Source organism: Oncorhynchus keta, unplaced genomic scaffold (assembly GCF_023373465.1).
Source record: "Oncorhynchus keta strain PuntledgeMale-10-30-2019 unplaced genomic scaffold, Oket_V2 Un_contig_4355_pilon_pilon, whole genome shotgun sequence".
In the NCBI taxonomy this organism is placed as follows: domain Eukaryota; kingdom Metazoa; phylum Chordata; class Actinopteri; order Salmoniformes; family Salmonidae; genus Oncorhynchus; species Oncorhynchus keta.
In genome coordinates, this window is record NW_026287726.1 from 117550 (window position 1) to 137500 (window position 19951).

Genomic DNA, 19951 nt, shown 5'->3' on the forward strand with positions numbered 1-19951 from the left:
TGTGTTAGACTACAGTCTGTTGGTCTGTTGGCCCTGGGGTGGTGAACCACTGTGTTAGACTACAGTCTGTTGGCCCTGGGGTGGTGAACCACTGTGTTAGACTACAGTCTGTTGGCCCTGGGGTGGTGAACCACTGTGTTAGACTACAGTCTGTTGGCCCTGGGGTGGTGAACCACTGTGTTAGACTACAGTCTGTTGGCCCTGGGGTGGTGAACCACTGTGTTAGACTACAGTCTGTTGGCCCTGGGGTGGTGAACCACTGTGTTAGACTACAGTCTGTTGGCCCTGGGGTGGTGAACCACTGTGTTAGACTACAGTCTGTTGGCCCTGGGGTGGTGAACCACTGTGTTAGACTACAGTCTGTTGGCCCTGGGGTGGTGAACCACTGTGTTAGACTACAGTCTGTTGGCCCTGGGGTGGTGAACCACTGTGTTAGACTACAGTCTGTTGACCCTGGGGTGGATCTAACATCTCTCTCTCCTCAGCCAGTCTGTTGACCCTGGGGTGGATCTAACATCTCTCTCTCTCTCCTCAGCCAGTCTGTTGACCCTGGGGCCAGTCTGTTGACCCTGGGGTGGATCTAACATCTCTCTCTCTCTCCTCAGCCAGTCTGTTGACCCTGAGACCAGTCTGTTGACCCTGGGGTGGATCTAACATCTCTCTCTCCTCAGCCAGTCTGTTGACCCTGGGGTGGGTCTAACATCTCTCTCTCTCTCAACCAGTCTGTTGACCCTGGGGTGGATCTAACATCTCTCTCTCTCTCCTCAGCCAGGAGCAGCAGGAAGTGGGATACCCCAGATTAAGTGTTATCTGAACGGAGTGAAGATCCCCCGGGTGGTGAGACTCAAGGTAAACTGATCACTGGCTGCTCAGAGACTGTTACATCTAAACCCACATCTTTTAAATGTTGTTGTTGGCAGTAAGAATGATGTCTCTTATGAGGCATAATATCTCAGACATGATATTATATATAGGTCAGGGGTCACTGTGTGTGTGTGTGTGTTCTACAGACCCTGGTGGTGAAGGTGTGTGGTGTGATCTGCTCTGTCGCCGGGGGACTCGCTGTCGGAAAGGTAAACACTGGGGATGTGTGTGTGTCTGCATGTATGTATGAGTTTATCTGTGTGTGTGTCTGCATGTGCGTATGAGTTTGTCTGTGTGTGGAGTTAACCCTCCACATCTATCAAGACAACTAGAGGAGTTAACCCTCCACATCTATCAAGACAACTAGAGGAGTTAACCCTCCACATCTATCAAGACAACTAGAGGAGTTAACCCCCCACATCTATCAAGACAACTAGAGGAGTTAACCCTCCACATCTATCAAGACAACTAGAGGAGTTTACCCTCCACATCTATCAAGACAACTAGAGGAGTTTACCCCCCACATCTATCAAGGCAACTAGAGGAGTTAACCCTCCACATCTCTAAAGACAACTAGAGGAGTTAACCCCCCACATCTATCAAGGCAACTAGAGGAGTTAACCCTCCACATCTATCAAGACAACTAGAGGAGTTAACCCTCCACATCTATCAAGACAACTAGAGGAGTTAACCCTCCACATCTATCAAGACAACTAAAGGAGTTAACCCTCCACATCTATCAAGACAACTAGAGGAGTTAACCCTCCACATCTATCAAGACAACTAGAGGAGTTAACCCTCCACATCTATCAAGACAACTAGAGAAGTTAACCCTCCACATCTATCAGACAACTAGAGGAGTTAACCCTCCATATCTATCAAGACAACTAGAGGAGTTAACCCTCCACATCTATCAAGACAACTAGAGGAGTTAACCCTCCACATCTATCAAGACAACTAGAGGAGTTAACCCTCCACATCTATCAAGACAACTATAGGAGTTAACCCTCCACATCTATCAAGACAACTAGAGGAGTTAACCCCCCACATCTATCAAGACAACTAGAGGAGTTAACCCTCCACATCTATCAAGACAACTAGAGGAGTTAACCCTCCACATCTATCAAGACAACTAGAGGAGTTAACCCTCCACATCTATCAAGACAACTAGAGGAGTTAACCCTCCACATCTATCAAGACAACTAGAGGAGTTAACCCTCCACATCTATCAAGACAACTAGAGGAGTTAACCCTCCATATCTATCAAGACAACTAGAGGAGTTAACCCCCCACATCTATCAAGGCAACTAGAGGAGTTAACCCTCCACATCTATCAAGGCAACTAGAGGAGTTAACCCCCCACATCTATCAAGACAACTAGAGGAGTTAACCCTCCACATCTATCAAGGCAACTAGAGGAGTTAACCCTCCATATCTATCAAGACAACTAGAGGAGTTAACCCTCCACATCTATCAAGACAACTAGAGGAGTTAACCCTCCACATCTATCAAGACAACTAGAGGAGTTAACCCTCCATATCTATCAAGACAACTAAAGGAGTTAACCCTCCACATCTATCAAGACAACTAGAGAGTTAACCCCCACATCTATCAAGACAACTAGAGGAGTTAACCCTCCACATCTATCAAGACAACTAGAGGAGTGACCCTCCAGGTGATCTATCAAGACAATGAGGTGAAATACACATCTATCAAGACTAATGAGGTGTTAACCCCCACATCTATCAGGTGACAATAGAGACTGACCCTACCATGAGGTGAAACACCTTCCCACTAATAAGATGACCAATGCCAGGTGAAATACAGACTGACTAATGAGGTGACCAACCGGCCAGGTGAAATACAGACTGACTAATGAGGTGAAATACAGACTGACTAATGAGGTGAAATACAGACTGACTAATGAGGTGAAATACAGACTGACTAATGAGGTGAAATACAGACTGACTAATGAGGTGAAATACAGACTGACTAATGAGGTGACCAACCGGCCAGGTGAAATACAGACTGACTAATGAGGTGAAATACAGACTGACTAATGAGGTGAAATACAGACTGACTAATGAGGTGAAATACAGACTGACTAATGAGGTGAAATACAGACTGACTAATGAGGTGAAATACAGACTGACTAATGAGGTGACCAACCGGCCAGGTGAAATACAGACTGACTAATGAGGTGACCAACCGGCCAGGTGAAATACAGACTGACTAATGAGGTGACCAGCTGGCCAGGTGAAATACAGACTGACTAATGAGGTGACATACAGACTGACTAATGAGGTGACCAACCGGCCAGGTGAAATACAGACTGACTAATGAGGTGACATACAGACTGACTAATGAGGTGACCAACCGGCCAGGTGAAATACAGACTGACTAATGAGGTGAAATACAGACTGACTAATGAGGTGAAATACAGACTGACTAATGAGGTGAAATACAGACTGACTAATGAGGTGAAATACAGACTGACTAATGAGGTGAAATACAGACTGACTAATGAGGTGACCAACCGGCCAGGTGAAATACAGACTGACTAATGAGGTGACCAACCGGCCAGGTGAAATACAGACTGACTAATGAGGTGAAATACAGACTGACTAATGAGGTGAAATACAGACTGACTAATGAGGTGAAATACAGACTGACTAATGAGGTGAAATACAGACTGACTAATGAGGTGAAATACAGACTGACTAATGAGGTGAAATACAGACTGACTAATGAGGTGAAATACAGACTGACTAATGAGGTGAAATACAGACTGACTAATGAGGTGACCAACCGGCCAGGTGAAATACAGACTGACTAATGAGGTGAAATACAGACTGACTAATGAGGTGAAATACAGACTGACTAATGAGGTGACATAAGACGGCCAGGTGAAATACAGACTGACTAATGAGGTGACCAACCGGCCAGGTCACATAGACTGACTAATGAGGTGACCAACCGGCCAGGTGACATACAGACTGACTAATGAGGTGACCAACCGGCCAGGTGAAATACAGACTGACTAATGAGGTGACATACAGACTGACTAATGAGGTGACCAACCGGCCAGGTGACATACAGACTGACTAATGAGGTGAAATACAGACTGACTAATGAGGTGAAATACAGACTGACTAATGAGGTGAAATACAGACTGACTAATGAGGTGAAATACAGACTGACTAATGAGGTGAAATACAGACTGACTAATGAGGTGAAATACAGACTGACTAATGAGGTGAAATACAGACTGACTAATGAGGTGACATAACGGCCAGGTGAAATACAGACTGACTAATGAGGTGACCAACCGGCCAGGTCACATAGACTGACTAATGAGGTGACCAACCGGCCAGGTGACATACAGACTGACTAATGAGGTGACCAACTGGCCAGGTGAAATACAGACTGACTAATGAGGTGACATACAGACTGACTAATGAGGTGACCAACCGGCCAGGTGACATACAGACTGACTAATGAGGTGAAATACAGACTGACTAATGAGGTGAAATACAGACTGACTAATGAGGTGAAATACAGACTGACTAATGAGGTGAAATACAGACTGACTAATGAGGTGAAATACAGACTGACTAATGAGGTGAAATACAGACTGACTAATGAGGTGAAATACAGACTGACTAATGAGGTGAAATACAGACTGACTAATGAGGTGAAATACAGACTGACTAATGAGGTGACATAACGGCCAGGTGAAATACAGACTGACTAATGAGGTGACCAACCGGCCAGGTGAAATACAGACTGACTAATGAGGTGACCAACCGGCCAGGTGACATACAGACTGACTAATGAGGTGACCAGCTGGCCAGGTGAAATACAGACTGACTAATGAGGTGACATACAGACTGACTAATGAGGTGACATACAGACCGACTAATGAGGTGAAATGCAGACTGACTAATGAGGTGAAATACAGACTGACTAATGAGGTGAAATACAGACCGACTAATGAGGTGAAATACAGACAGACTAATGAGGTGACATACAGACTGACTAATGAGGTGAAATGCAGACTGACTAATGAGGTGACCAACCAGTGTCTGTGTGTATCTGACGGCCTCTGTCTCCCTACCCATAATCCTGTAGGAAGGTCCCATGATCCACTCTGGTGCCGTGGTGGCAGCAGGAGTCTCCCAGGGACGCAGTACCTCCCTGAAGAAAGACTTCAAGGTAGGAGGGTGTTGGACAGTCTGGTTGGACAGTCTGGTTGGACAGTCTGGTTGGACAGTCTGGTTGGACAGTCTGGTTGTACAGTCTGGTTGGACAGTCTGGTTGGACAGTCTGGTTGGACAGTCTGGTTGGACAGTCTGGTTGGACAGTCTGGTTGGACAGTATGGTTGTAACATGGACATAGTGTTTAATGTGTGGTATCTACTGTCTAACATGTTCTCTCTCACTGTGTATCTTAACATGTTCTCTCTCACTGTGTCTTAACATGTTCTCTCTCACTGTGTGTGTCTTAACATGTTCTCTCTCACTGTGTGTGTCTTAACATGTTCTCTCTCACTGTGTGTGTCTTAACATGTTCTCTCTCACTGTGTGTCTTAACATGTTCTCTCTCACTGTGTGTGTCTTAACATGTTCTCTCTCACTGTGTGTGTCTTAACATGTTCTCTCTCACTGTGTGTCTTAACATGTTCTCTCTCACTGTGTGTGTCTTAACATGTTCTCTCTCACTGTGTGTGTATCTTAACATGTTCTCTCTCACTGTGTGTGTCTTAACATGTTCTCTCTCACTGTGTGTGTCTTAACATGTTCTCTCTCACTGTGTGTGTCTTAACATGTTCTCTTCTCTCTCACTGTGTGTGTCTTAACATGTTCTCTCTCACTGTGTAGATCTTTGAGTATTTCCGTAGAGACACAGAGAAGAGGGACTTTGTGTCAGCTGGAGCGGCTGCAGGAGTGTCTGCTGCTTTTGGAGCACCAGTCGGTACACACTGCACAACATGTCCCTCAGCACAACATGTCCCTCAGCACAACATGTCCCTCAGCACAACATGTCCCACTCAGCACAACATGTCCCACTCTGCACAACATGTCCCTCAGCACAACATGTCCCTCAGCACAACATGTCCCACTCTGCACAACATGTCCCACTCTGCACAACATGTCCCACTCTGCACAACATGTCCCTCAGCACAACATGTCCCTCAGCACAACATGTCCCTCAGCACAACATGTCCCCTCTGCACAACATGTCCCACTCTGCACAACATGTCCCACTCTGCACAACATGTCCCTCAGCACAACATGTCCCCTCTGCACAACATGTCCCACTCTGCACAACATGTCCCACTCTGCACAACATGTCCCTCAGCACAACATGTCCCTCAGCACAACATGTCCCTCAGCACAACATGTCCCACTCTGCACAACATGTCCCTCAGCACATGTCCCTCAGCACAACATGTCCCACTCTGCACAACATGTCCCTCAGCACAACATGTCCCACTCTGCACAACATGTCCCTCAGCACAACATGTCCCTCAGCACAACATGTCCCACTCTGCACAACATGTCCCACTCTGCACAACATGTCCCACTCAGCACAACATGTCCCACTCAGCACAACATGTCCCACTCAGCACAACATGTCCCACTCAGCACAACATGTCCCACTCTGCACAACATGTCCCACTCTGCACAACATGTCCCACTCTGCACAACATGACCCACTCTGCACAACATGTCCCTCAGCACAACATGTCCCTCAGCACAACATGTCCCTCAGCACAACATGTCCCACTCTGCACAACATGTCCCACTCTGCACAACATGTCCCACTCTGCACAACATGTCCCACTCTGCACAACATGTCCCACTCTGCACAACATGTCCCACTCTGCACAACATGTCCCACTCTGCACAACATGTCCCACTCTGCACAACATGACCCACTCTGCACAACATGTCCCACTCTGCACAACATGTCCCACTCTGCACAACATGTCCCACTCTGCACAACATGTCCCACTCTGCACAACATGTCCCACTCTGCACAACATGTCCCTCAGCACAACATGTCCCTCAGCACAACATGTCCCTCAGCACAACATGTCCCACTCTGCACAACATGTCCCTCAGCACAACATGTCCCTCAGCACAACATGTCCCTCAGCACAACATGTCCCTCAGCACAACATGTCCCACTCTGCACAACATGTCCCACTCTGCACAACATGTCCCACTCTGCACAACATGTCCCTCAGCACAACATGTCCCTCAGCACAACATGTCCCTCAGCACAACATGTCCCACTCTGCACAACATGTCCCTCAGCACATGTCCCTCAGCACAACATGTCCCACTCTGCACAACATGTCCCACTCTGCACAACATGTCCCACTCTGCACAACATGTCCCTCAGCACAACATGTCCCTCAGCACAACATGTCCCACTCTGCACAACATGTCCCCCTCAGCACAACATGTCCCCCTCAGCACAACATGTCCCACTCAGCACAACATGTCCCACTCAGCACAACATGTCCCCTCAGCACAACATGTCCCTCTCTGCACAACATGTCCCACTCTGCACAACATGACCCACTCTGCACAACATGACCCACTCTGCACAACATGTCCCTCAGCACAACATGTCCCTCAGCACAACATGTCCCCTCTGCACAACATGTCCCACTCTGCACAACATGTCCCACTCTGCACAACATGACCCACTCTGCACAACATGTCCCACTCTGCACAACATGTCCCACTCTGCACAACATGACCCACTCTGCACAACATGTCCCACTCTGCACAACATGTCCCACTCTGCACCACTGCTAAGCTACTACTGTCATGACTTTCTAAATGTTCCTCCCAATAAAGTTTTCACCTGACTCTCTCTCTCTCTCTCTCTCTCTCTCTCTCTCTCTCTTTCTCTCTCTGTGTCTCTCTCTCTCTCTCTCTGTGTCTCTCTGTCTCTCTCTCTCTCTCTCTCTCTCTGTGTCTCTCTCTCTGTGTCTCTGTCTCTCTCTCTGTCTCTCTCGCTCTCTCTCCCCCTTCCTTCCTCTTTATGTCAGGTGGCGTTTTATTCAGTTTGGAGGAGGGGGCTTCTTTCTGGAACCAGATGCTCACATGGAGGATAGTAAGTAGAGGAGAGGAAGGCTTGGCTCAGTCTGGTGTCTGAGGAGAGGAGGGGAAGGCCTGGCTCAGTCTGGTGTCTTAGGAGAGGAGGAGGGGAGGCTTGGCTCAGTCTGGTGTCTGAGGAGAGGAGGGGAAGGCTTGGCTCAGTCTGGTGTCTGAGGAGAGGAGGGGAAGGCTTGGCTCAGTCTGGTGTCTGAGGAGAGGAGGGGAAGGCTTGGCTCAGTCTGGTGTCTGAGGAGAGGAGGGGAAGGCTTGGCTCAGTCTGGTGTCTGAGGAGAGGAGGGGAAGGCTTGGCTCAGTCTGGTGTTTGAGGGAGAGGAGAGGAGGGGAAGGCTTGGCTCAGTCTGGTGTCTGAGGAGAGGAGGGGAAGGCTTGGCTCAGTCTGGTGTTCTGAGGGAGGGGAGAGAAGGGGACTTTATATACCAGGGTTGGCTGGCCTTCTCTAGTCACTCGTAGGCTCAGTCACTGGGATACTTTTATTTACAAAGACATGTTGGGTTTACTACCTTTTTAATTGTGCATTTGTATTGTTCAGAGATGTGGTGGGTCGTCTCTTCGTTCGCTGGACTTTATCCTGCTAACTGTTCCAAATGTCCGAAACTGAATTTGGTAAAAGGGCTTTTATGTACTCTGCGCCATCGTCTTGGAACGCCTTACAAAATACTTTTAAATTGTAAGAACTTGTCCCGATTGGTGTTTTTAAATCACTGATGACGGATGTTGAGGCTGATTCCCTGACCTGTCAATGTTTTTAATTTGCTGTTTTTGATTTTGTTATACTATTGTGAATTCTATGTTTTTACTAGATTACATGTAGTTTTTCATGTTGTCTGTCTGTAATTTTTGTAATGACCTCGGTGCTGCCTATCTTGGCCAGGACGCTCTTGAAAAACAGATGTTAAATCTCAATGAGCCCTTCCTGGTTAAATAAAATAAATAATGTTGGGTAGAACGAAAGTTGGAAAAGACCAGATTATCTCATCTTGTCCTCATTCACTGCCAAGTGGAAAGAAGAGTAGAGACTAGCAGATGTTTTGTTCTGTCTCCTTCCTTTATCAGGTGAAGCTTAATGCCCTCTCTCTCTCTCTCAACATGTCCTCTCTGTGTCTCTGTCTGTCTGTCTCTCTCTCTCTCTCTACTCTACTCTCTCGCTCTCTCTCTTCTCCCTTTCTCTCTCTCGCTCTCTCCTCTCTTCCTTTCTCCTCTCTCTTCCTTCTCTCTCCTCCCTCCCTATATTCCTCTCCAGTTCTTTGCGTCCATGATCTCAACATTCACCCTGAATTTCTTCCTGTCCATCTACAATAATAAACCTGGAGATCTCTCCAGCCCTGGTCTTATCAACTTCGGACGCTTCGAGAGTGACGTGAGTGTCTGTCTGTTATTGTCTAGTCCTAAACCCTGTGTTATCTCTCTGTCTACATAGTGTCTAGTCCTAAACCATGTGTCATCTCTCTGTCTACAGAGTGTCTAGTCCTAAACCCTGTGTTATCTCTCTGTCTGTTATTGTGTCTAGTCCTAAACCCTGTGTTATCTCTCTGTCTACAGAGTGTCTAGTCCCGAACCCTGTGTTATCTCTGTCTACAGAGTGTCTAGTCCTAAACCCTGTGTTATCTTTCTGTCTACAGAGTGTCTAGTCCTAAACCCTGTGTTATCTTTCTGTCTACAGAGTGTCTAGTCCTAAACCCTGTGTTATCTCTCTGTCTACAGAGTGTCTAGTCCTAAACCCTGTGTTATCTGTCTACAGAGTGTCTAGTCCTAAACCCTGTGTCATCTCTCTGTCTACAGAGTGTCTAGTCCTAAACCCTGTGTCATCTCTCTGTCTACAGAGTGTCTAGTCCTAAACCCTGTGTTATCTCTGTCTACAGAGTGTCTAGTCCTAAACCCTGTGTTATCTCTCTGTCTGTTATTGTGTCTAGTCCTAAACCCTGTGTTATCTCTCTGTCTACAGAGTGTCTAGTCCCGAACCCTGTGTTATCTCTGTCTACAGTGTCTAGTCCTAAACCCTGTGTTATCTCTCTGTCTACAGAGTGTCTAGTCCCGAACCCTGTGTTATCTCTGTCTACAGTGTCTAGTCCTAAACCCTGTGTTATCTCTCTGTCTACAGAGTGTCTAGTCCTAAACCCTGTGTTATCTCTCTGTCTACAGAGTGTCTAGTCCTAAACCCTGTGCTATCTCTCTGTCTACAGAGTGTCTAGTCCTAAACCCTGTGTTATCTCTCTCTACAGAGTGTCTAGTCCTAAACTCTGTGCTATCTCTCTGTCTACAGAGTGTGGCCTACAACCTCTATGAGATTCCCTTGTTCATTGTAATGGGAGCTGCAGGTAAGAGCCCACTGCTCGTCTAGTTGTTTCACAGGACCCGTGTTGGTCCTCCCTCTACAGTAGAGTTAGTCTGACCTTCACACAAATGAAAAAGGCAGAGGCTTGTTACTCATATAGGTGGTTGTCATAGCTACCTGAGTTACTCATATAGGTGGTTGTCATGGCTACCTTACTCATATAGGTGGTTGTCATAGCTACCTTACTTACTCATGTATGTGGTTGTCTTAGGTACCTGAGTTACTCATGTATGTGGTTGTCTTAGCTACCTGAGTTACTCATGTATGTGGTTGTCTTAGCTACCTTAGGTACTCATGTATGTGGTTGTCATAGCTACCTTACTTACTCATATAGGTGTCTGTCTTAGCTACCTGAGTTACTCATATATGTGGTTGTCATAGCTACCTGAGTTACTCATATAGGTGGTTGTCTTAGCTACCTGAGTTACTCATATAGGTGGTTGTCATAGCTACCTGAGTTACTCATATAGGTGGTTGTCTTAGCTACCTGAGTTACTCATATAGGTGGTTGTCTTAGCTACCTGAGTTACTCATATAGGTGGTTGTCTTAGCTACCTGAGTTACTCATATAGGTGGTTGTCTTAGCTACCTGAGTTACTCATATAGGTGGTTGTCTTAGCTACCTGAGTTACTCATATAGGTGGTTGTCTTAGCTACCTGAGTTACTCATATAGGTGGTTGTCTTAGCTACCTGAGTTACTCATATAGGTGGTTGTCATAGCTACCTGAGGCCCAGTTCCACATGGACCCCTAGACCCTACACCCCTATGCACTAGTGGAGGCCCAGTTCCACATGGACCCCTAGACCCTACACCCCTATGCACTAGTGGAGACCCAGTTCCACATGGACCCCTAGACCCTACACCCCTATGCACTAGTGGAGGCCCAGTTCCACATGGACCCCTAGACCCTACACCCCTATGCACTAGTGGAGGCCCAGTTCCACATGGACCCTACACCCCTATGCACTAGTGGAGGCCCAGTTCCACATGGACCCCTAGACCCTACACCCCTATGCACTAGTGGAGGCCCAGTTCCACATGGACCCCTAGACCCTACACCCCTATGCACTAGTGGAGGCCCAGTTCCACATGGACCCCTAGACCCTACACCCCTATGCACTAGTGGAGGCCCAGTTCCACATGGACCCCTAGACCCTACACCCCTATGCACTAGTGGAGGCCCAGTTCCACATGGACCCCTAGACCCTACACCCCTATGCACTAGTGGAGGCCCAGTTCCACATGGACCCCTAGACCCCTACACCCCTATGCACTAGTGGAGGCCCAGTTCCACATGGACCCCTAGACCCTACACCCCTATGCACTAGTGGAGGCCCAGTTCCAAATGGACCCCTAGACCCTTATGAGTGGAGGCCCAGTTCCACTAGGTGAATGGCCCCTAGACCCTACACCCCCTATGCACTAGTGGAGGCCCAGTTCCACATGGACCCCTAGACCCTACACTAGTGGAGGCCCAGTTCCACATGCACTAGTGGAGGCCCAGTTCCACATGGACCCCTAGACCCTACACCCCTATGCACTAGTGGAGGCCCAGTTCCAATCAAATGCACTGGAGGCCCAGTTCCACATGGATCCCCACTATGCACTAGTGCCCAGTTCCACATGGGCTTATGGGGTGGAGGCCCATTTGGGATGCACTTGGGCCCAGTTCCACGACCCTACACCCCCTCACATGGACCCTAGATATGCACTAGTGGAGCCCAGTTCCAAATGGACCCCTAGACCCTACATGTTAATGTTGATTGATGTCTTTCTATAGCACTATGTGGAGGCCCAGTTCCACATGGACCCCTAGACCCTACACCCCTATGCACTAGTGGAGGCCCAGTTCCACATGGACCCCTAGACCCTACACCCCTATGCACTAGTGGAGGCCCAGTTCCACATGGACCCCTAGACCCTACACCCCTATGCACTAGTGGAGGCCCAATGGACCCCTAGACCCTACACTATGACTAGTGGAGGCCCAGTTCAGGATCAGTAGTTCCACATGGACCCTGTTCAATATGCCTCAGGCCCAGTTCCACATGGCTGACCCTACACCCCTATGCACAGTGGAGGCCCAGTTCAATATAGACCCTCATGCACTACTGGCTGACTATATGCACAGGAGGCCCAGTTCATGGACCCCTACCCTACCTATCAAGGCCCAGTTACATGGCTGACTACACCCCTATGCACTAGTGGAGGCCCAGTTCCACATGGATAGACTCAACTAGTGGAGGCCCAGTTACATGGCTGACTATGCATAGTCAGGCCCAGTTCCACATGGTTCAATAGGCCCACTACTGGCTGACTATATGCACTAGGATCAGGTTCAATATCCCCTACAACTACTGGCTGACTATATTCATGGACCCCAGGTTCAATATAGTGGGGCCCTCAACTGGACTGGCTGACTATAGTTCAGGATCAGGCCCAGTTCAATATCCTCAACTACTGGCTGACTATATTCAAATGGACCCCAGTTCAATAGTCCTCAACTGACTATGCACTGGAGGCCCAGTTCATGGACCCCTACCCTACACCCCTATGCACTAGTGGAGGCCCAGTTCCACATGGACCCCTAGACTATATGCACTAGGAGGCCCAGTTCAATATCCTCAACTACTGGCTGACTATATTCAGGATCAGGTTCAATATCCTCAACTGGACTGGACCCCTGACTATATTCAGGAGTTCATGGTTCAATATCCTCAACTACTGGCTGACTATATTCAGTGGAGGTTCAATATCCTCAACTACTGGCTGACTATATATGCAGGAGTTCCACATGGACCCCTAGTTCAATATCCACATGGACCCCTAGACCCAACCCGGTTCTACTGGCATGGACTATATTCAGGAGGCCCAGTTCAATGGATCCTCAGACCCTACTGGCTGACTATGGAGGCCCAGTTCAGGCCCAGGGTTCCACATGGACCCCTAGACCCTACACCCCATGCACTAGTGGAGATCTGGCTGACATTTTTATATTCTTGCCTTCTGATAGAATTGTTCAATATCCAATCAAACTACTGGCTGACTATATTCAGGATCAGGTTCAATATCCTCAACTACTGTTGATTGACTATATGTCCATCTGGATCAGGTGGTTCAATATCCTCAACTACTGGCTGACTATATTCAGGATCAGGTAACTAACTGTTCAATATCCTCAACTACTGGCTGACTATATTCAGGATCAGGTTCAATATCCTCAACTACTGGCTGACTATTATTCAGGATCAGGTTCAATATCCTCAACTACTGGCTGACTAATCAGGTTCAATATCCTCAACTACTGGCTGACTATATTCAGGATCAGGTTCAATATCCTCAACTACTGGCTGACTATATTCAGGATCAGGTTCAATATCCTCAACTACTGGCTGACTAATCAGGTTCAATATCCTCAACTACTGGCTGACTATATTCAGGATCAGGTTCAATATCCTCAACTACTGGCTGACTCAGGATCAGGTTCAATATCCTCAACTACTGGCTGACTATATTCAGGATCAGGTTCAATATCCTCAACTACTGGCTGACTATATTCAGGATCAGGTTCAATATCCTCAACTACTGGCTGACTATATTCAGGTTCAATATCCTCAACTACTGGCTGACTATATTCAGGATCAGGTTCAATATCCTCAACTACTGGCTGACTATATTCAGGATCAGGTTCAATATCCTCAACTACTGGCTGACTATATTCAGGATCAGGTTCAATATCCTCAACTACTGGCTGACTATATTCAGGTTCAATATCCTCAACTACTGGCTGACTATATTCAGGATCAATATCCTCAACTACTGGCTGACTATATTCAGGATCAATATCCTCAACTACTGGCTGACTATATTCAGGATCAGGATCAATATCCTCAACTACTGGCTGACTATATTCAGGATCAGGTTCAATATCCTCAACTACTGGCTGACTATATTCAGGATCAGGTTCAATATCCTCAACTACTGGCTGACTATATTCAGGATCAGGTTACTGGTTGACTATATTCAGGATCAGGTTACTGGCTGACTATATTCAGGATCAGGTTACTGGCTGACTATATTCAGGATCAGGTTACTGGTTGACTATATTCAGGATCAGGTTACTGGCTGACTATATTCAGGATCAGGTTACTGGTTGACTCTATTCAGGATCAGGTTATCCTGGCTGACTATATTCAGGTTCAATATTCAACTGGTTGACTATATTCAGGTTCAGGTTCAACTACTGGCTGACTGTATTCAGGATCAGGGTTACTGGTTGACTATATTCAGGATCAGGTTACTGGTTGACTATATTCAGGATCAGGTTCAATATCCTCAGGTTACTGGTTGACTATATTCAGGATCAGGTTACTGGTTGACTATATTCAGGATCAGGTTACTGGTTGACTATATTCAGGATCAGGTTACTCATCTTGACTATATTCAGGATCAGGTTACTGGTTGACTATATTCAGGATCAGGTTTATCCTCAACTACTGGCTGACTATATTCAGGATCAGGTTACTCAACTACTGGCTGACTATATTCAGGATCAGGTTACTGGTTGACTATATTCAGGATCAGGTTACTGGTTGACTATATTCAGGATCAGGTTACTGGTTGACTATATTCAGGATCAGGTTACTGGTTGACTATATTCAGGATCAGGTTACTGGTTGACTATATTCAGGATCAGGTTACTGGTTGACTATATTCAGGATCAGGTTACTGGTTGACTATATTCAGGATCAGGTTACTGGTTGACTATATTCAGGATCAGGTTACTGGTTGACTATATTCAGGTTCAACTTGGTTGACTATATTCAGGATCAATATCCTCAACTACTGGCTGACTATATTCAGGATCAATATCCTTACTGGTTGACTATATTCAGGATCAGGTTACTGGTTGACTATATTCAGGATCAGGTTACTGGTTGGCTATATTCAGGATCAGGTTACTGGTTGGCTATATTCAGGATCAGGTTACTGGTTGACTATATTCAGGATCAGGTTACTGGTTGGCTATATTCAGGATCAGGTTACTGGTTGGCTATATTCAGGATCAGGTTACTGGTTGGCTATATTCAGGATCAGGTTACTGGTTGGCTATATTCAGGATCAGGTTACTGGTTGGCTATATTCAGGATCAGGTTACTGGTTGACTATATTCAGGTTACTGGTTGACTATATTCAGGATCAGGTTACTGGTTGGCTATATTCAGGATCAGGTTACTGGTTGGCTATATTCAGGATCAGGTTACTGGTTGGCTATATTCAGGATCAGGTTACTGGTTGGCTATATTCAGGATCAGGTTTCTGGTTGGCTATATTCAGGATCAGGTTTCTGGTTGACTATATTCAGGATCAGGTTTCTGGTTGGCTATATTCAGGATCAGGTTTCTGGTTGGCTATATTCAGGATCAGGTAACTTTTGAATATATTCAGGAAGGTTACTGGTTGGATTTTCAGGAAGGTTAAACTATATTCAGGACTCAGGTTATGGTTGACTATATTCAGGACAGGTTACTGGTTGGCTATATTCAGGACAGGTTGGGTTGGCTATATTCAGGATCAGGTTTCTGGTTGGTATATTCAGGATCAGGTGTTGGCTATATTCAGGTGGTTACTGGTTGGCAGGTGTTCAGGTTACTAGTTGGCTATATTCAGGATCAGGTTACTGGTTGGTATATTCAGGATCAGGTTACTGGTTGGCTATATTCAGGATCAGGTTACTGGTTGGCTATATTCAGGTTATGGTTGTATACAGGTGGTTGGCTCAGGATCAGGTTACTGGTTTGCTATATTATTAGTGGTTGACTATATTCAGGATCAGGTTACTGGTTGGGTATATTCAGGTGGTTACTGGTTGACTATATTCAGGATCAGGTTACTGGTTGGGTATATTCAGGATCAGGTTACTGGTTGATATATTGGATAGTGTTACTGACAGGTATATTCAGGATAGGTTACTGGTTGACTATATTCAGGATCAGTGTTACTGTAGTGGCTAGTGTTAGGATCAGGTTACTGTTGCTATATTCAGGATCAGGTTACTGGTTGGCTAGGTAGGGTTGTGGTCTAAGTTTTAAGGTGTGAGACAGGTGTTGCTACAAAGTAGATAAAGTGTTAACCAGGTTTTGAATATATAAATAGGTGATTTTCTGAAGACAGATATGTGTTTTCAAGACAGGTGGGGTGGTGTGAGACAGGTGGGGTGGTTTGAGACAGGTGTTGTATATAGTGGTAGTGTTAGACAGGTGTTGTATATAGTGGTAGTGTTAGACAGGTGTTGTGTATATAGTGGTAGTGTTAGACAGGTGTTGTGTATATAGTGGTAGTGTTAGACAGGTGTTGTATATAGTGGTAGTGTTAGACAGGTGTTGTGTATATAGTGGTAGTGTTAGACAGGTGTTGTATATAGTGGTAGTGTTAGACAGGTGTTGTGTATATAGTGGTAGTGTTAGACAGGTGTTGTATATAGTGGTAGTGTTAGACAGGTGTTGTATATAGTGGTAGTGTTAGACAGGTGTTGTATATAGTGGTAGTGTTAGACAGGTGTTGTATATAGTGGTAGTGTTAGACAGGTGTTGTATATAGTGGTAGTGTTAGACAGGTGTTGTATATAGTGGTAGTGTTAGACAGGTGTTGTATATAGTGGTAGTGTTAGACAGGTGTTGTATATAGTGGTAGTGTTAGACAGGTGTTGTATATATAGTGTTAGACAGGTGTTGTATATAGTGGTAGTGTTAGACAGGTGTTGTATATAGTGGTAGTGTTAGATAGTGGTAGTGTTAGACAGGTGTTGTATATAGTGGTAGTGTTAGACAGGTGTTGTGTGTATATAGTGGTAGTGTTAGACAGGTGTTGTATATAGTGGTAGTGTTAGACAGGTGTTGTATATAGTGGTAGTGTTAGACAGGTGTTGTATATAGTGTTAGACAGGTGTTGTATATAGTGGTAGTGTTAGACAGGTGTTGTATATAGTGGTAGTGTTAGACAGGTGTTGTATATATAGTGGTAGTGTTAGACAGGTGTTGTGTATATAGTGGTAGTGTTAGACAGGTGTTGTGTATATAGTGGTAGTGTTAGACAGGTGTTGTATATAGTGGTAGTGTTAGACAGGTGTTGTATATAGTGGTAGTGTTAGACAGGTGTTGTATATAGTGGTAGTGTTAGACAGGTGTTGTATATAGTGGTAGTGTTAGACAGGTGTTGTATATAGTGGTAGTGTTAGACAGGTGTTGTATATAGTGGTAGTGTTAGACAGGTGTTGTATATAGTGGTAGTGTTAGACAGGTGTTGTATATAGTGGTAGTGTTAGACAGGTGTTGTATATAGTGGTAGTGTTAGACAGGTGTTGTATATAGTGGTAGTGTTAGACAGGTGTTGTATATAGTGGTAGTGTTAGACAGGTGTTGTATATAGTGGTAGTGTTAGACAGGTGTTGTATATAGTGGTAGTGTTAGACAGGTGTTGTATATAGTGGTAGTGTTAGACAGGTGTTGTATATAGTGGTAGTGTTAGACAGGTGTTGTATATAGTGGTAGTGTTAGACAGGTGTTGTATATAGTGGTAGTGTTAGACAGGTGTTGTATATAGTGGTAGTGTTAGACAGGTGTTGTATATAGTGGTAGTGTTAGACAGGTGTTGTATATAGTGGTAGTGTTAGACAGGTGTTGTATATAGTGGTAGTGTTAGACAGGTGTTGTATATAGTGGTAGTTTTAGACAGGTGTTGTATATAGTGGTGGTGTTAGACAGGTGTTGTGTGTATATAGTGGTAGTTTTAGACAGGTGTTGTATATAGTGGTAGTGTTAGACAGGTGTTGTGTATATAGTGGTAGTGTTAGACAGGTGTTGTATATAGTGGTAGTGTTAGACAGGTGTTGTCAGGTATAGTGGTAGTGTTGACAGGTGTTGTATATAGTGGTAGTGTTAGACAGGTGTTGCTGTGGTAGGTTAGACAGGTGTTGTATATAGTGGTAGTGTTGACAGGTGACTGTATAGTGGTAGTGTTAGACAGGTGTGCTTCCAGGTGAGTGGTAGTGTTTCAGGTACAGGTGTGCTGTCCAGGTGACTGTTATCAGGTACCGGTGTGCTGTCCAGGTGACTGTTATCAGGTACCGGTGTGCTGTCCAGGTGACTGTTGTCAGGTACAGGTGTGCTGTCCAGGTGACTGTTGTCAGGTACAGGTGTGCTGTCCAGGTGACTGTTGTCAGGTACAGGTGTGCTACAGGTGTGCTGTCCAGGTGACTGTTGTCAGGTACAGGTGTGCTGTCCAGGTGACTGTTGTCAGGTACAGGTGTGCTGTCCAGGTGACTGTTGTCAGGTACAGGTGTGCTGTCCAGGTGACTGTTGTCAGGTACAGGTGTGCTGTCCAGGTGACTGTTGTCAGGTACAGGTGTGCTGTCCAGGTGACTGTTGTCAGGTACAGGTGTGCTGTCCAGGTGACTGTTGTCAGGTACAGGTGTGCTGTCCAGGTGACTGTTGTCAGGTACAGGTGTGCTGTCCAGGTGACTGTTGTCAGGTACAGGTGTGCTGTCCAGGTGACTGTTGTCAGGTACAGGTGTGCTGTCCAGGTGACTGTTGTCAGGTACAGGTGTGCTGTCCAGGTGACTGTTGTCAGGTACAGGTGTGCTGTCCAGGTGACTGTTGTCAGGTACAGGTGTGCTGTCCAGGTGACTGTTGTCAGGTACAGGTGTGCTGTCCAGGTGACTGTTGTCAGGTACAGGTGTGCTGTCCAGGTGACTGTTGTGACTGTTGTCAGGTACAGGTGTGCTGTCCAGGTGACTGTTGTCAGGTACAGGTGTGCTGTCCAGGTGACTGTTGTCAGGTACAGGTGTGCTGTCCAGGTGACTGTTGTCAGGTACCGGTGTGCTGTCCAGGTGACTGTTGTCAGGTACAGGTGTGCTGTCCAGGTGACTGTTGTCAGGTACAGGTGTGCTGTCCAGGTGACTGTTGTCAGGTACAGGTGTGCTGTCCAGGTGACTGTTGTCAGGTACAGGTAACAGGTAGCTATCTGAGAACACATCTCCTCTCCTTCCTTTTATACCTGCAGCACTGTGAGGTATAAATAGACATCACGTCACTCCTGCTTCAGACATGTGAGAGGTGACTTCACTTCAAAGGCATTTGAGTTTCTTCCTTGTTTTAGTTTCTTGACTTTTCCACCCTGCTGCTCGTAAACTATGGTGCCATTCTGAAATGTGTGTGTGTGTGGTGTCTTTGTTGTGTGTGTGTGTGGTGTCTTTGTCGGGTGTGTGTGTGGTGTCTTTGTCGGGTGTGTGTGTGTGTTCTCAGGTACGTCCACCGGCCCTGTCTCCAGGTGATGGAGGCCATGCTAGTTGCCGCGGTAACGGCGACGGTGTCGTTCGCCATGATCTATTTCTCTAATGACTGTCAGCCTCTCGGACCTGACCAGTCAGAGGACTACCCTCTACAGGTACACACACACACACACACACACACACACACACACACACACACACACACACACACACACACACACACACACACACACACACACACACACACACGCACACATACACACGCAATTGTGGAGACACAATTAAGTCCCTTTCAAAGCACTATTTTCCATAACCCTCACCCTA

At 46.2% G+C, this 19951-nt stretch overlaps 1 protein-coding gene and 3 long non-coding RNA genes across 12 annotated transcripts in view; all 4 read left to right on the forward strand.

Moving 5' to 3' along the window:
- Window positions 1–19951, forward strand: part of clcn7 (chloride channel 7) — an 83393-nt gene that overhangs the window by 37849 nt on the left and 25593 nt on the right. The window contains 9 exon segments of the mRNA XM_052509290.1: window positions 776–849; window positions 1011–1073; window positions 4996–5079; window positions 5746–5839; window positions 7935–7999; window positions 9245–9361; window positions 10265–10336; window positions 12944–12993; window positions 19641–19782. Coding sequence (XP_052365250.1) covers window positions 776–849; window positions 1011–1073; window positions 4996–5079; window positions 5746–5839; window positions 7935–7999; window positions 9245–9361; window positions 10265–10336; window positions 12944–12993; window positions 19641–19782 — 761 coding nt within the window.
- Window positions 2695–4934, forward strand: LOC127924584 (uncharacterized). 4 transcript variants are annotated; one of them, XR_008118282.1, is made up of 7 exons: window positions 2695–3104; window positions 3169–3272; window positions 3409–3704; window positions 3833–3888; window positions 4599–4662; window positions 4791–4838; window positions 4911–4934. It is a non-coding gene; the product is annotated as an uncharacterized LOC127924584 (long non-coding RNA). The 4 variants fall into 4 exon arrangements; XR_008118283.1 differs by lacking the exons at window positions 3169–3272; window positions 4599–4662 and having other exon boundaries at window positions 2695–3064; window positions 3873–3912; XR_008118281.1 differs by lacking the exons at window positions 3169–3272; window positions 4599–4662 and having other exon boundaries at window positions 2695–3040; window positions 3321–3704; window positions 3873–3912.
- On the forward strand, window positions 16550–18199 carry LOC127924586 (uncharacterized). 5 transcript variants are annotated; one of them, XR_008118288.1, is made up of 4 exons: window positions 16550–16627; window positions 16690–17041; window positions 17203–17260; window positions 17373–18087. It is a non-coding gene; the product is annotated as an uncharacterized LOC127924586 (long non-coding RNA). The 5 variants fall into 5 exon arrangements; XR_008118290.1 differs by having other exon boundaries at window positions 16810–17041; XR_008118291.1 differs by lacking the exon at window positions 16550–16627 and adding an exon at window positions 18102–18199 and having other exon boundaries at window positions 16643–17041; window positions 17435–17492.
- On the forward strand, window positions 18347–19337 carry LOC127924585 (uncharacterized). Of its 2 annotated transcripts, XR_008118286.1 has the most exons (4): window positions 18347–18363; window positions 18973–19065; window positions 19108–19192; window positions 19226–19337. It is a non-coding gene; the product is annotated as an uncharacterized LOC127924585 (long non-coding RNA). The 2 variants fall into 2 exon arrangements; XR_008118285.1 differs by lacking the exons at window positions 18347–18363; window positions 18973–19065 and adding an exon at window positions 18411–18559.